Raw genomic sequence first — 15,632 nt, forward strand, 5'->3', positions numbered from 1 at the left:
TTACAAAGAGACAGGTGTTTTTAGTTTATATTCTGGATTTTCACCTGCACTTTGAGCAATGTTTAATTGTACAGCTTGCCTATGTGCTGAACCAAAATGACCAGCATGAATAAAGAGACTAATGCTTAGCACCTACTTGGTATTTAATAATGTTTACTGGATGGATGGATGGATAGATGGATGGAGGGATGGATAAAAGGATAGAAAAGGAAAAGACAAGGAATTACAGATACATTCCCTATATGGGAAATATATTTCTCTTTGATTTCTTTTTAAATTAAATTAATTTTAAAAAAGAATGGAATAGTAAAAAAAATAGATTTAATCTTTCAGATTCAAGGACCTGTTTGTCATCCTTGCTTAATCCCATTAAAATATTGTTTAAGCTGAGTTTTTTTTAAACCATGGGACTCTCAGTCCAACATATACACAACATGGACAGAAACCTCGGGGCACTGCACGGCTGACCCTGCCTTCAAACCTATTTAGCCCTGGCAAATGTCCCAGAGGTTGCATTCCCAACCCCCAAGAGAGGAAGGCAAAATGAAGTTGCTGGAGTCAAGCAAATCTACAGCTGGAATGATGTGGGAACACTGGGCAGAGAATAGCAACACATACGAGATTCAGGCATTTCTTCCAACTGTTCACTGCCCAAACATGGCCTTCTCCAAACTTGCACCTGCTGCACTCTGAAAAATCTGATGAGGTCAGGCTTATTTTGTCTTGGCTTTGAGAACGAATCTTCACCCAGAGCCAGCAGTCTCTTGGGAGGTGTACACACATGCTCACTCTTAAATTGTGATCTCTGTAGAGCGTGATGAGTTTGCTGTGCACATCTCAGTAATAAAACTGGTGCTTGGGTGAGGTGATAAAGAGACCAGAAGCGCTATGGTGAAAGCAATGGATTGAATTTATTACGGGCAAATTCTTCCTTCCACATATAGAATGAATAGGGAAACAGATTTTACACAATGGCAGATACACTGTTGATTCAGAAGGTTTTAGCCCACTGGAACCTTCTACTCCCACTACTATCCCCTCAAAAGTCCTCAATACTTGAGCTCAAGTAGAATGTACAATCATCGTCTCTCTGAGGGAGATCTCCCCTCAAAGCTATATATTTCTGATTTTATTTTTAAGTTACAGTTTACATTCAGTATTATTTTGTATTAGTTTCAGGTGTATGGCATAGTGGTTAGACAATCATATATTTTACAATGCCGTCCCCCCAATATTTCCAGTCCCCACCTGGCACCATATGCAGTTACTACAATCTTATTAACTGTATTTATTCCCTGTGCTCTACTCTATATCCTCATGACTGTTCTGTAACTACCAATGTGTGCATTGTAATCCTTTCATCTCTTTCACCCGGCTTCCCAACCCCCTCCCCTCTGGCAACCCTCACAAGTTATAAATTTCTAATTAAAGACAAGAGATACCATGATTAGAATGTAAAGCAGTAAAATAAAAAGGATGGAAATCTGTTTGAATCACCAGACTCTTCTTTCAAAGCAGCAGCCCTGCTCTTTCACGATGTGAGCTTCACTGGTTGGCATGGAGGATTTTTGTGTAATCCACAGCCCAGCCTTAGCATCGGAAATGACTTGTTCCACCAAGAAAGCCAGCCGCTCAAAGTACCAAGTCTGTATGATGAAGCCTCGGAGGCTCCCTCATCTGTACACTGGACGTGGTTCTATCCAGATAAGCTGTTTCTGCTTGGACAGCCATGCAGGAAGACAGCCAGTGGCCATCTTGCAGCACACAGGGCTGGGCAGGCCAGGGCGCCTCTGAGTGGCCGGAGCCTGTTCCAGGAGCGCCCGCCCACCTGCTGCCCAGTGCCTCACGCCAGGCAGCGTCTCCTCGCCATCTGCTGCGTGCTGGGCAAGGAGCTGGGCCGACAGGCACTTCTTCACACATGCGCCTGCCTCTACCTTACGGTGACACACAGCCACCCTGGCTCAGGACACTCAACTAATGTGACCTGCTCAGAGTCTCATAGCTGATAAATAGCAGAGCCAGCCTTTGGGTCCAGGTGCCTGTGAGACCCAGGTGTCGGGACATGAACGTAATGGATGAGAACGTGGGCTCTGCAACCAGAGTGTCACCCGATTTATTTATGGAGTAATTGACAGCATCCCCCAGACTCAACGAAGAAGTGAATACTCCCTGGCTGAGTGGCTCAGTTGGTTGGAGCATTGTTTTGTACACCAGAAAGTTGAGGTTTCGATTCCCAGTCAGGACACATACCCAGGTTGCAGGTTCAGTCCCCCGTCAGGGTGCATACAGGAGGCAATTGATAGATGTTTCTCTGTCTCTCTCTCTCTCTGCCTCTGCCTCTCTCTCTCTCTCTCTCTCTCTCTCTCTCATCAATGAACATATCCTCGGGTGAGGATTTAAAAAAAAAAAAGAATACGACACATAAACCACAGCCCATAATATTGCCTGGCATTGTAAAAAACACAAGCTTTGAAGTTAGAGCCCCCTGGGTTTGAGTCCTGGCTCGGTCAAGTCCATGAACTGGACATCTGACAATAGGCAGGTGACTTAACTTCTCAAGGCTGAGTGCCTTCCTGTGTTAAATAGAAACCACACTACTCTCATCACCGGGTTCTTACAAAGAGAAAGGAGGTGGCATGGAAAATGACCAGCTCATGTTTGGTGCTCAGTAAAGGACTCTCCTTGGAATAATTGTGTCTGTGACAACTCCAGCTCCCTGCTTAGCTCTCTGTAGTTATCTGTTGTCATTAGCAGATGTCATCAAACTAAACACTAGTCAGCCAAGCAGCTAAGTTCCTCCGTGTACACTATGGGGAGATAAATCGAAGGCCTCTGCTTCCAGTCATTACTTTACAGTTAGGAGGCCTCTCTAGCCGCCAAATCCCCCTCTCTATCATCTTTTTTTAATGAGGAATGCCACCCGACAGAAGGTGTAGTTTTGAAAGGGATGATCTGTCCCTGGCTCTAGGGATACAGTGGCAACTTTGTGGAACTTCCGGGGTGGGGATGGGGGGGTGGTTGGGAAAGGGGCTGCTTTCACAGGGCCTTGGGCACAGAACTCTGCTGAGAGACACTGGAAAGGAGCGTGGCCTAGCCCAACATCAGTCAAATCTATTTTCTAAACACCCCATTGGGATAATATTTTTAGTATGAAAAAAAACCCATCCCTGACTAGTGCGGCTCAGTGTATTGTGCACTGGCCTGCAAACCAAAGGGTCACAGGTTCAATTCCTGGTCAGGGCACATGCCTGGGTTGCAGGCCAGATTCCCAGTTGGGGGCATGTGAGAGGCAACCAATCACTGTTTCTCTCACACATCGATGTTAAAAAACAAACAAACGAAAAACAAACAAACCTGGCCTTCAAAGATAGCCTCCCTCATTCAGTCAGGGTGGCCATCGCTAAACGCTCCAGCGTGAGACTGTGATGGTGTGTCAGAGCCGGTGGCAGAGCAAGCTTCTCAGTGTGTGGGCCAGGCCAGCATCAGCATCACCAGGGACCTTGTCGGAAATGCAGGTTCACGGGTCCCATCCCAGACCTGCTGAATCAGAAACTCTGGGCTGGGCCCAGCAGCTCCTGTTTGCACAAGGCTTCACTCCAGGTGACGCTGACACAGCTCGGGTTCCAAACAGAAGCCTGGTGTCATGAGGTTGCTTATAGCGAATTTATAGGGAACACACGCTAAGCGCTTGCGTCTATATTCCTCCTGCAAGAATTCGATCTTATTTTTCATATCTGAAAATTGAAATCAAGGAGGTTGTGACCTGCTCAGAGTCTCACTGCTGATAAGTAGCAGAGCCAACACCTGGGCTCTGTGAGGCCCAGGTGCAGGGACATGGATGCAATGGATGGGGGTGTGGGCTCTGGCACCCGAGGGCCAGGTTTGGAATCCCGGCTGCGTCACTTCAGTGCCCTGCGGTCCTGAGCAAGTCGCTTAACCTCTCTGTGCCTCTATTCCCTCATCTGCAAACCTATCTCATGTGGGTTTTGAGGAAGATTCAACGAGATAATCCATGTTAGGTGTCAGAGCAGTACCGGGCAGGTAGTAAACACCCGTTTCCATTGTTGTCGTTACGGTGTTTCTCTATGTGGTGGAGTGGAAAGAACACGCAGCCTCGGCCCTTGGGTCTTTACTTTGGCCAAGGTGATAGCCCAAAATAAAACAGTGGGCAGCCTCCCTCACCCCCAGGGCTGTCTCAGCGGCCACCCACTCCAGCCCCAGAGGCCCCAGTATTCACCTGAGTCTCACAAAACAGCTGCTCCATCCCCTCCCCGCCTCCTGCATGGGCACACCACGTGCCACCCCCAGCTATACATAGAGCTGGCCTCATCTGAGTGGAAAGCGACAGGAGATTACCAGGAGGTAAGTGTCAGCTCTCGGGTTTCAGGAGGACACACAGTTGTTGAATTGCTGGACATGTGGCCAGGTGGTATCAGGGACAGTGGGTGAGAACAGCCGCTGGCCTCTTAGCTTCCATGGGCAGAGCAGGATCGCAGCCAGGGTATTTTTAATGCCTGTCCCGAGGGCCATTCCCTCTGAGCAAAGATCTGTGACATTTTCCCCCAGGCTCCTCAGTATTCACCTATTTTCTTTCCCATCAGACTCTGGACCCTGCAGAAGGGTCCATGGAGCTCCCTTCAGTAGGTCACCGCCCGCTTCCCCTCCTGCCTCACCTTCCCTACCTCCCCTCTGTCCAGTAAGCAAACGAGTCTTCCTCCTCCTCCCTAAGGCAGCTCCTGGGAAGGGGCACAAGTACAGCTTTCTTCCTATCTGTCCCCAGACGGAGGCTCAGAAGCCCGGCAACGGATGGACTTGGGGGACAGAGGTAGACATAGGGGCCCTCGGCGTGTTGCAGGCGCTGTCCCCTGAGGCCCAGGGAGCCTCACGCAGCCCAGGGAGCTTGTCCTCGGCTGCTTCCGAATTAGCTCCCGCCTCCGTTCATGGGGAAACTTCTGGAACAGGTGATCCACATCTGCTCTAGCACGTCCTCGCCACCCACTCAACGGCTTAGCTCCCAGGGCTCTGGCTCCGTCCCAGCTCCTCACTCAAAGGTCACAGGTGACTTACCAGTCCTGAAAGGAGAGACCTCATGGGAGTCCCACCCCCGTCTTTCCCTGCAACATCCGACCCAAGCACCCCTCCTCCTCAAGGTTCTCTCTTCCTGTGACTTTGGAGTCACGACACAGGGTTCCTGTCCTCCTCCTGCTCCTCCCACAGTCCTCTCTGCCTCTTCGTGCTCTTGCCTCCTACGAGATGGCCAGTCCCTGAAGATGTCACCCCTCCCCCCAACACCTTCACCTCTCCCCTCCACAGCTCCATTCGGGACCGCTGCCCTGAGCTCCAGGTCGGCACTTCCAGCGCTTGGCTGGGCTTCCGTGACCATGAACTCATTGCATCTCGGCCCAGGCTGAGAACCGTGCCCTGGCTCTGGCTTGCCCTCCTCACATCACTGCATGGTCCATGCTGATCCCTGGCTGGAGGCCCTGTGATCATCTTGCCTTCTCCTTCGCTTTGGTTTCCCTCCCTGCTCTCGCCAAAGCCACGGAGGAGTTACCAGGTCGGCCTGACTCTCCATCTGTAATATCACCTCACAAGTTATGCCTTTTCCATCGACCGCCACCACCTCCATCGGAGGCCGGGCACCTCCCACTTAACTGGGGCATCAGCTGCCCAAACTGGTCGCCTTACCTTTACACTCTGCTTTCTCTCTGTTGGGTCTATGCCCTCCGATCACCCTCCCCAAACTCACAGCCATGTTGCTCTTCTCCTGAAACATCTCCCAAAACAGGACAACTAGTGCTAATATTGAGTCTTTCACACTCTTCCTCGTGTGCCCTGAACACACGACTCCTTTGAGTGTCCCCAGAAGAGGCCCTCTGCCCAGGTCAGTCAGCTTGTCCCCCAACATTCCCGCTGCCAGCCATCCAAAGCTTTGCTTGGCCCCTTTCTTCCTCCTGGGACGGCCCGCTGCTCCCCTCTGCCTTCCTACACACTCCTCCCCGACGAAGGCCCAGCAGCCTCCTCTTCCACCCATTCATTTATTTAAGAAACTTATTTATGTATTGATTGCAAGGTAGTGAGCAACTTGAGTCCATCTCTTCTGATTTCTCAAGGAAAGCCAGGAATCTCAATTTCCATACGAAGCTGCTTAAAGTGGAAATGCTCACATCTTACTCTAAGGTGGTGCCTTCCAGAGGAGCGTGGCCCCTTAAAATTCGATCCGAAGACAGTGTCAGGTGCAACATGGACGTAAAATCACAATACATTCCGTGTACAAATGCAAAGAGAGCACCAACGACACGTCTCAGGACGGGTTTCAGGTCTTTAAAAGCAGATTTTCTTGAAAATCAGGAATTGAATGTTCACCCTAAGAATTTGGGATTTAAATGAGAGGAGAAAAATATAACAGTGTTTTTCACTTCTTCCTGTTTCAGATGAATTTAGATAACATTTCCATTAATTAATGTAACCAGATGCCTTTACTATCTCCCTGTTATTTCCATTTTATGAAAATACGTAGTGAAACAAATTTTTATTGAGATATTATATGTTTGACGTGTAACATGTATCAGTTTCAGGTGTGTAGCATAATGGTTTGATACACGTGTGTGTTGTGAAATCATCACCACAATCGGTCTAGTTAACACATCCATCACCACATAGTTACCATTTTTGTCGTGTAATGAGAACTTTTCAGATTACTCTCTTGGCAACTTTCAAATATATAGTTAAGTATTGTGAACTATAGTCATCACGCTCTCCATTATATCCCCAGGCTTCATAACCACAAGTCTGCACACTTTGACTCCTCACCTATTTTCCTCACCCTCTGCGCCCTGCTTCTGGAAATCACAAGCCTGTTCTCCACATCTATGAGTTTGGTTCCGTTTAGTTCTGTTTTCTAGAGTCCACCTATAAGTGAGATCAGATAGAGGGCAAGGAACTTTTTTCTTTTTTTTTTTTTTGAGCTCTCCTGTGCTCAGGTACTACCCTGAGTACTAGAGATGGCATGGGGGAAAAACCAGACGGGGATGCAGAGCTTGCAAATGACCCTGTAAGCCAGTGTGTACTTAGCAACTGAGAAAGGGTTGCGAAGGAAAAGAACAGGGCAGTACTGACATGCCTAAAAAGGGCACCCTGTTCAGACTGGGAGTCATGAAATGCCTTTTGAGCTGACAATTATGTGTAGACTTCAAGGGTAACAGGAGTTGGTGGAGGACGGAGGGAAGGGTCATCAGAGAGAGGGAAGGGTCAAGGTCAGAGCAGAGCCTGTTTAGCGCCTTTGTGTGGGTCAGAATATGCGCCCCCTGCAGGCAGCTGCCGTGCATGCCTCGCCTAGGGCTGGGGAGCCCACCTGACAAGGGGATCCTCCCCAAAGACCTCCTGAGGGCAGAAAGAACCTGAGGTTTTAAGAACTGGAGAAGAGTGTATTCAGTAAGAGGCAGAGCGGCCCCAAAGAGGCTGGAGCTGAAGGCGGGCCAAACTTGCAGGTCATGGAAATTCAATCTGCATGATTTACATCCCTGACTATGAGTCCTCTCTCTCTGTCTCTCTCTCTCTCTGTCTCTCTCTCTCTCCCTCTCTCTCTCCCACCATAGACTTTATTTTCTAGTTCTTCAGCATCTACTTAATTTTTCATTAGCATCCTCCCTAATGAAGCCACAAGTTCTGTGATGCTGAAATAATGTCTTACACACTTTTGTTTAGCACAGACCTTGATCATAGTAGGTCCTCAATGAACAGTTACTGTTTTCTTAACATTTCAGTCCCTCAGGCTTTGGTATTGTTGAATCAGCCCAATCAGTCCAGAACCCTATCCAGCTGACATGGTATTAAGAAGAAATTCTAACATTAAGCACTCACTGCATGCCAAGAACTGTGTCAAACACCTTACATGCTTTATCTCACTTAGTCTTCCCAACAGCTTTATGAAATAGATATTGTTATTGTCCACATTTTACAACAGAGTCAGAGCAGTTTCCACCAAGTCAGAAATCCAGGTCTCTGATTCCAAGCCCTGTATCCTTAATCACGGGAACTTACTATCCCTGGTCACTTACTTATTTAAAGATGAGACCTAGCATGACCCTGTCATTACAGAGGTGGCAGTGATACAATACATACCTACACAAGATGATATGAAGAGAGAGAGGAAGGGTATGCCACGAATGCCTACTTCTTTATTATTGAATTGTGCATATTATTTAATAAAACTTTTCCATAAAGTTTTTTTTTTTGTACTCAAAAGAATCAGTAATGAGCAAAGCAAATCTTAATGTTTCTGCAAAGAATGAGAACTGTGCCAGCGTCCAGGGGCTCCATGTAGCAGCTGGTAAGAGACAACCCTGTTCTCTAGGGTGGACAGAGGTGAGACGGTGCACGAGGGAACCAACCAGCCAACCAGCCAAACCAACCAACCCTGCAGAGGGAAGATTTTTAGTCAACAAGAGAAAACTGAAGTCAGACCTCAGGAGTAATCCAGTTTTCTGGAATTTAGGCAACATAGTCACTCTATCTTTTCTCTGCACATTGTAACTCTTAATCACGGTCATTGGCGATGATGGCGTCTTTCTCTTTGGCTCAAATGTCCCTTGAATTTGGGATATACTTGGGCTAGTCCATTCTTTCATACAAAGTCTGAGTGTCTCTAAGGAAGTATACGAGATACAAAAATGGCCCAGCACAGGGTCCTTCTCCTTAGGGAGGGAAGATTCTCAGAAGAGACTCATGCACAACTCTCATGATTGTGAAGCAAGTGTTGGAGGGCCATGTCTCTGGGATAGGCTATTTGAATTCACAGAAAGGAGGCTGGAGTGAAATATGACCCTGGAGCTGGGCTTTGCAGCCAAGGGTGGCTGAGGCTGGCCGCAACCTGAGTAAGCAATGGGCTGCGCAGTGGCAGTGGAGAAAGGAACATGTCAGCTAGAGATCTGGGACTGGAGCAAACGCGGAGGTGAGACCCAGCCAAGCATGAGAGGCAGCCCATGTTCAGCCCGCCCCGCCAGCCCAGCAGCGGTTCTTGGTCCCGGGGAGAATGGGTCCTGTCCAGAGTCAGCCCACAAGGCCCCAGGCTTTCACCATAGCATCTCCCGCCCCCGCCCTCCTCCACCAGCCTCACTGCTCTCTCTTGGGTTGCAGCCAGCCCTGGTCACCCTTGGCTTATGCTCCTGAAAGGTGCTCGCTAGGGCTGACGGAAGTGATGACAGAGCTCAAGTGGGCAGGCTTTGGGCCTAATCACGGCGGGAGGTGAGAGTGATGTGGTCCGGCAGGGGCTGTGCGTGAGTGTGCCAAGGAAGAGGTGAGCAGGTCTCTGCTAGTGTGGTTTCCTGGCCCGTCTGTGACCGCAGCTTCCATCTATGCATCCAAGCCTAGGACAGCGGGGGGCTGTGCTTAGTTAAACAGGAAAGGCGGGGAACAGAGCTGAGTATGCCTGAGATAGCACCTTCCCCTTCCACCCATAGGTCTTCAAAAGTCATATATAAATATTGATGAGGGAATTAGAAGGCCATGACCCACATGCCCAGGAGAGGTTGGAGTAAAAGTCTATGTTTAATTTTCAGAATTACTTTCTTATATTCTCAGCAATATGAATATTTCTCTTCTGTGCCTAAGGTAGAGGGGCCCACGGGGCCAAGCACGAGCCCATGGGCCGCAGCTGGAAACTGTGCCATGTCACTTGTGGATGAACTGACAGATTATGACAGTGTTTTCCAGAGCGCGGTATGAGATCTGCTGTGTCAGAGTTGTGGGGTTTGGGGGTGCGGTTTATGAAAAGGCAGCTTTGTGAGCCCCAGCGCAGAGCTATTCTCTCAGTGCTCGTGCTGAAGCCCAGGAAGCCTCCTGGAACCAGTGCCCCAGGTGATTCATGTGTGTTCTTAAACCACTATTAGAAGCCCGTGCTCTAGGAGTAGGTAAACTCATCCACATCACAAAGCCACTAGGTCTTATCATCATTAACTCTGAATAATAGGCATAGATACATGAAGTTTTGACAGCATGAAATAGAATGGAGTGGCTTACACTGAAAACCAGAAAACAGATTCAAAAATGACTTTGGCTCACAAATTGAATGCAATAGACAGAAGCCAAATGACTTTGCTGAATGACCGGCCTGTTTAAACATCACAGGAAGGCTCATGATGAATCATAACACAAATGCTGCTGCTGGTGACTTTCATCCTAAACTTCCTCTAGTCCCAGCCAAAGTCCAGGAAAGGGGAGAGAGCTGCCTGAGGCTGGGAGATGCCATTTGCCCCCCGGCCCCAGCCCCCGGGGCCGCTGCGCAGGGCAGCTCTCAGTGCGCCCGCCCCACAGCCTTAGCTTTAGAAGAACAGGAGAGGCAAGAGCCAGAGAGAAAGAGAATGTGAGCATGGGAGGAGGTCACGGAAGGCAGAGCAAAGAGGCAAAGAAAGGCCTCCGAGAAGCTGTAACAGCAGAGGAAATCCCAGGGAGAAACCACAGGTGCTGAGGAAAATGAAGACACGGAAATAGAGGGAGAAGTGGGAGAAGCAACTGCAGAAGAGAAATGGAGGGGTTTAAGCACAAGCTGTAGCCAAGCAGAGCCAGCATCAATCCACCAGGAAAACAAGAAATCCCAAAGGTATATGAACGAACAAACGAAACTGTCAAACATGTGAAGCAAAACCTGATGGACCCGAAAGGAAAATAGACAAACCAATAAGACTGAGAACAAGGCCCAGGTATTCACTCTTACCACTTTTATTCAACATAGAGCTGGAAGTTCTTGCCCGTGCAATGAGAAAACGTAAGGAAAAAGCCATACCTATTGGAAAGAGAGAAATAAAGTGTTCCTAAGTGTGGCTGACCTTGCTGCCTACACAGAAAATCCCAAGAAATCTACAGAAACAAAACAAAACAAAACAAAGCAAAACAAGAAAGCCCTCTTAGAATGAATAATAGCTTAGCAGGATTGCAAGATCCAAGATAAACATACAAAAACCAATTATGTATCTATATACTGGCAATAAACAGAGGACACCAAAATTTAAAATCCAATACTATTTACAACCACTCAAAATTTTAAATACTGAGGTATAAAACTAACGAAATATGCCGAAGACTTATCTGCTAAAAACCACACAATGCTGATGAAGGAAACCAAAGGAGACCTAAATAAGCAGAGAGGCAGATTGTGTTTGTGAATTGGATGACTTAACATAATACATATGTCAATTCTCTTGAAGAAAACAGACAGATTTAAAGACTTGATGCAATTTCAATCAAAATTCTAGTGAGATATTTTTGTAAATGCAGGCGAGATTATTCTAAAATTGATATAGAAATGCAAAGGGACTATACTAGCTAAAGCAATGTTGAAAAAGAATAAAGTGGGAAGAGGTAGTCAACCCACTTTCCAGACTTATTGTATAGCTACTGTAGTCAAGACTATGTTATTGGCAGAGGGACAGAATAGAGAAAGCATTATTGACCCACGTAAGTATGTCAACTGATCTTTGACAAAGGTGCAGAAGCAATTCAATGGAGGAGAGGTGGCTTTTTCAACAAATGGTGCTGAAATAGTTGGGCACCCACTGGCAAAACAAAACAAGACAAAAAATAAAAATGAACCAAAAAAACACCTTCAATATAAATCTCACAGCTTACACAAAATTTAACTCAATATGAATCATGGATATTTAATTGTAAGATGAAAAACTATAAAAGTTCTTTAAAATTGGGAGATTTCAGGATCCAGGGCTAGGCAAAGAGTTCTTACACGTAACACCAAAAGCACAATTCACAAATGGAAAAAGGTAGTAAGGTGGACTTGATCAGAATTGAACACTTGTGATGAAAAGATAAGCTACAGAGAGAAAATATTTGTAAACTACACATTTGACAAAGGACTAATATTAACAAACTCTCAAAACTCAACAATCTTAAAACAATCCATTTAGAAAATTGGCAAAAGACATGAACAGACATTTCATAAAAAGAACATATACATAACAAATAAGTATATAAAAATGTTCAACATCAGACATTAGGCAAATGCAAATTAAAACCATTATTAGATATCACTATACATCTGTTAGAATGGCTAAAATTAAAATATAGAGACAACACCAGATGCTAGCAAGGATGCAAAGAACTGGACCACTTGTCATTGGTGGGGATGTAAAGGGGTGCGCCCACTCTGGAAAACCATTTGATGACGTGTAATTACCATATAAGCAATTGCACTCCTAGGCATTTGTCCTTGAAAAATTAAGGTTAACCTTCACACAAAAACTTGTACAGAAATTTTTATAGCAGCTTCATTCGTAATAGCCCCAAACTTGAAACAACCCAGATATCTTTCAATGGGTGAATGGTTGAAGAAACGGTGGTACCTCCATTCCATGGAAATGCCACTCAGCAATAAAAAGAAATGACCTATTGATATGCACAAGGATCTGGGTGAATCGCCAGAGAACTATGATGAGCGGCAAAAGCCCAATCCTCAAAGATTACATACTATATGAGTCAACCCATAGAACATTCTTGAAATGAAAAAAATTACAATGGAGAAGAGAATAGTATTTGCCAAGGGTTGGAGGAGATGAGGCAAATGGATATGACTATAAAAGGACAACATGAGGAACCCTTGTGGTTATGAAAATATTCTGTATCTTGACTACACTGATGCCAATATCCAGTGTGTAATGTTGTAGTACAGTTTTGCAAGATGTTACTATTTGGGGGAAACTGGGTAAAGTGTACATGAGATCTGACTGTGTTATTTATTTTTATATGTACATAAGGTTATTATAGATTTTATCGATATAAAAGATGTGTAGCACATAATTTACAAATAACAATAAAATATACACTACTTTATTATGAATCCTAGTATAACCAGTTGATTCTCACAGAAACTTTCTCTTGATTTTTACTAAATTCTTGTACTGGTGGCCAACCTGTGGTTTCAATTCAACCAAGAATTGACAAAAGCTATCACATCTCTTTTATTCTAAAGGATTAGAAGAAAATAAAAATCAAAATAAAAGCAAAAATCTAAAACAACATTTCAGCAGAAAAGAGCAATAGCTGTTGAAGTCTTTATCCTCACTCTCCTTCCCTCATTCCTAGGCCCAGAAGTAGTTCCTGTCAAAAATTTCCTTCCAGGCATTTTTTTTTCCTTATTTTTTCTTTTTATTACATTTTACTTTTTAAAATTTTATTTTTCCATTACAGTTTACATTTAACATTATTTTGTATGGGTTTCAGGTGTACGGCATAGTGGTTAGACAGTCATACGCTTTACAAAGTGGTCCCCCGATATTTCCAGCGCCCATCTGCTACCATAGTTGTTACGAAATTATCGTCTATGGCCAATAGACCTGAAAGCCCCTGATCTCTCTGTATCATTTCTTAAAACTGCATGTTCATCTACAGTCATCTTTTTTTCAAGTTTAACTGGAGAAAAGTAATATTAATGTTTCATGACGTCTCTGGTAGTGTCTTCATTCTATCTCCTTTTCAAGCCCCTATTCAGCCAGATGGCAGGAACTAGATCTCAGTCCTGGGAGGGTCTCCCTACTTCCTTGTATCTAAGTTTCAGGAGCTTACCCAAGCCTGTGTTCGGTATCATCTGTGTTGGTGGCCACTCAGAACAGTTTTGGGCCATCTGCCCACCTAGATCTCTGCTTCATCCTCTTCACCTCCAGGTTCTGCCAGCTCTTGCTCTCCATGGACTACAGGGAAACCTCAGAGCCTGTCTCAGGTCTATTTGCCAGGTACACCCAATGGACATTCCTACTCCCCAAGTGGGGAGATTCGAGAACTATGCTTGGATATCAAGGACACAGGTCTCCTTTATTCTAAGGTCCTTCAGCCCGTCTGGTGTGCTCTTGTGTCCTCACCCCTCCCCAGGTTCACTTGGTGGCTGGGGAAGGACTTGGGTTCCCTAGTCAGGTATCTGTGGGAATCCAAGTACTCTGCTTCCTTTCTTTAAAAAACAAAAACAAAAAACAAAAAAACAAACAAAAAAACAAACTTAAAAAAAATTATTTGAGAGAGAGAGGAAGGGAGGGAAAAGAGAGTGAGAGAAACATCAATGCCACTCATTCCCCAACTTTTGGGGATCAAATCCGCAACCCAGTCATGTGTCCTGACTGGGAATCAAACCAGCAACCCTTCAGTTTGCAGGACAACGCTCAACCAGCCAAGCCACACCGGTCAGGGCTCTGCCTCCTTTCTGATTCCTTGTCTCCCAATGCAAATTTTACCTACCCTGCAGGCAGAGAAGGGTATGTGGGAGTGGATGTACCCTTCCAAACCTTGTATCTTAGGTCTGCTTTCTCTCCTCAGTTCAGCGCTCTGCTGAATCATCCTTCTCCTGAGGGGGCAAGCACAGAAGCCCTTCACTGCTGCTTCCATTGCTCACAGGAACTGAAAATGGAGGAAAACCCTCCTGGGAACCTCAAAGTATGATCCTGTGATGTAGTCCACCTCTCTTGGCCTCAGGCTCACTTACTCTCCCTGTCTTTCCTTTCAGCTCGTGGCCCAAATCCTGGAACATAAAGACATAGGCTTTGTGATGGTCGATTCCAAGAAAGAAGCCAAGTTGGCCAAGAAACTGGGTAAGAATGGTTTTCTTTGGATCTATCAGGAAGAAACAAAGTGTCTTGCAAAAAAAGTATTGTTTCATTTATTCTTGCATGATAACTGGGCTTCACATTTCTTTTCATTATGATGATCTTGTATACCCGAGTCTTGAGTTATAAAAGACTTTTGTAAAAGTAAATACTGGCCTGAATTGAATGGTTTTGCATTAATCATCTAATATATTTTTGTATCAGGTGCAACAAAGAGGGTTTCTTCCTGGGGAAACTGGCTTTCAAGATTTAAACCTTTATTTTTAGATCCTAGAGTTAAAAGGCCAGCTTCTCTCTCTCTCTCTCTGAGGGAGAGCAAATCTCTCCTTTTACCACCTCATATTTCCTTACCTCTTGGTTTCTAAATTAAAGGCTGAACTGCAGCTGGGCATTCTCACCAAGGATAAGAGGGAGGATTTGGATGAGGTACGCTTCAATGACTGCCCAGGGCGAGTTGTAATCTCTTGTGTCAATATGTCATGCTTAAGTGCAGTATACTTTAAGATTCTTACACCTCTAATCCCAGCAAGAGAGAAAGCAGGTAACTTTTCTGGTTTTCAAACATGCCACACATAGACTGCCCATTTCTCTTTTTCTGCATGACCAGCGAACAGTGGCCATAGCAGGAGGCTGTAAACACACCATTGAAAAAAGGTTAATTGGATTTGGAATAGTAAGCACAGAGGAGGGCGGGGGAAGATTAGTGGTGGTTCAATAAATATCTTCAGGTACATGAAAAGTTCATTATCTCTGAGAATTACAAACAACTGTTTTCTATTTTATTTTCAAGAAAACCAGCCTTGTGGGTTTGTTTGTTTGTTTGTTTGTTTGTTTAAGATTTAAATTGCAGGAGACAGTGTTTAGGTTGGATACAGAGAAGAACTCATGACTGAAAAGGGATAATGGATTATTAAGAATGGCTGGAGTATCTCTTTTTCTAGAGACAAATTAAGGAATATTTTTTCCCCTCGAGCAGGAGCACGAACTCTTTGCTTAGTCAAAAGCTATTTAATGAATTCTTTCTCCTCCCCA

General features: G+C 45.4%; 1 protein-coding gene across 1 annotated transcript in view; it reads left to right on the plus strand.

Annotated features, from left to right (window-relative positions):
- The window catches only part of CASQ2 (calsequestrin 2), a 58,118-nt gene that overhangs the window by 9,777 nt on the left and 32,709 nt on the right, over nt 1-15,632 (plus strand). The window contains exon 2 of the mRNA XM_054564909.1: nt 14,501-14,585. Coding sequence (XP_054420884.1) covers nt 14,501-14,585 — 85 coding nt within the window. The remainder of the gene's footprint in view (nt 1-14,500; nt 14,586-15,632) is intronic.

The sequence above is a fragment of the Pteronotus mesoamericanus genome, unplaced genomic scaffold, assembly GCF_021234165.1.
Source record: "Pteronotus mesoamericanus isolate MK-2021 breed Mesoamerican mustached bat unplaced genomic scaffold, CSHL_Meso_final scaffold_99, whole genome shotgun sequence".
Classification (NCBI taxonomy): Eukaryota; Metazoa; Chordata; class Mammalia; order Chiroptera; family Mormoopidae; genus Pteronotus; species Pteronotus mesoamericanus.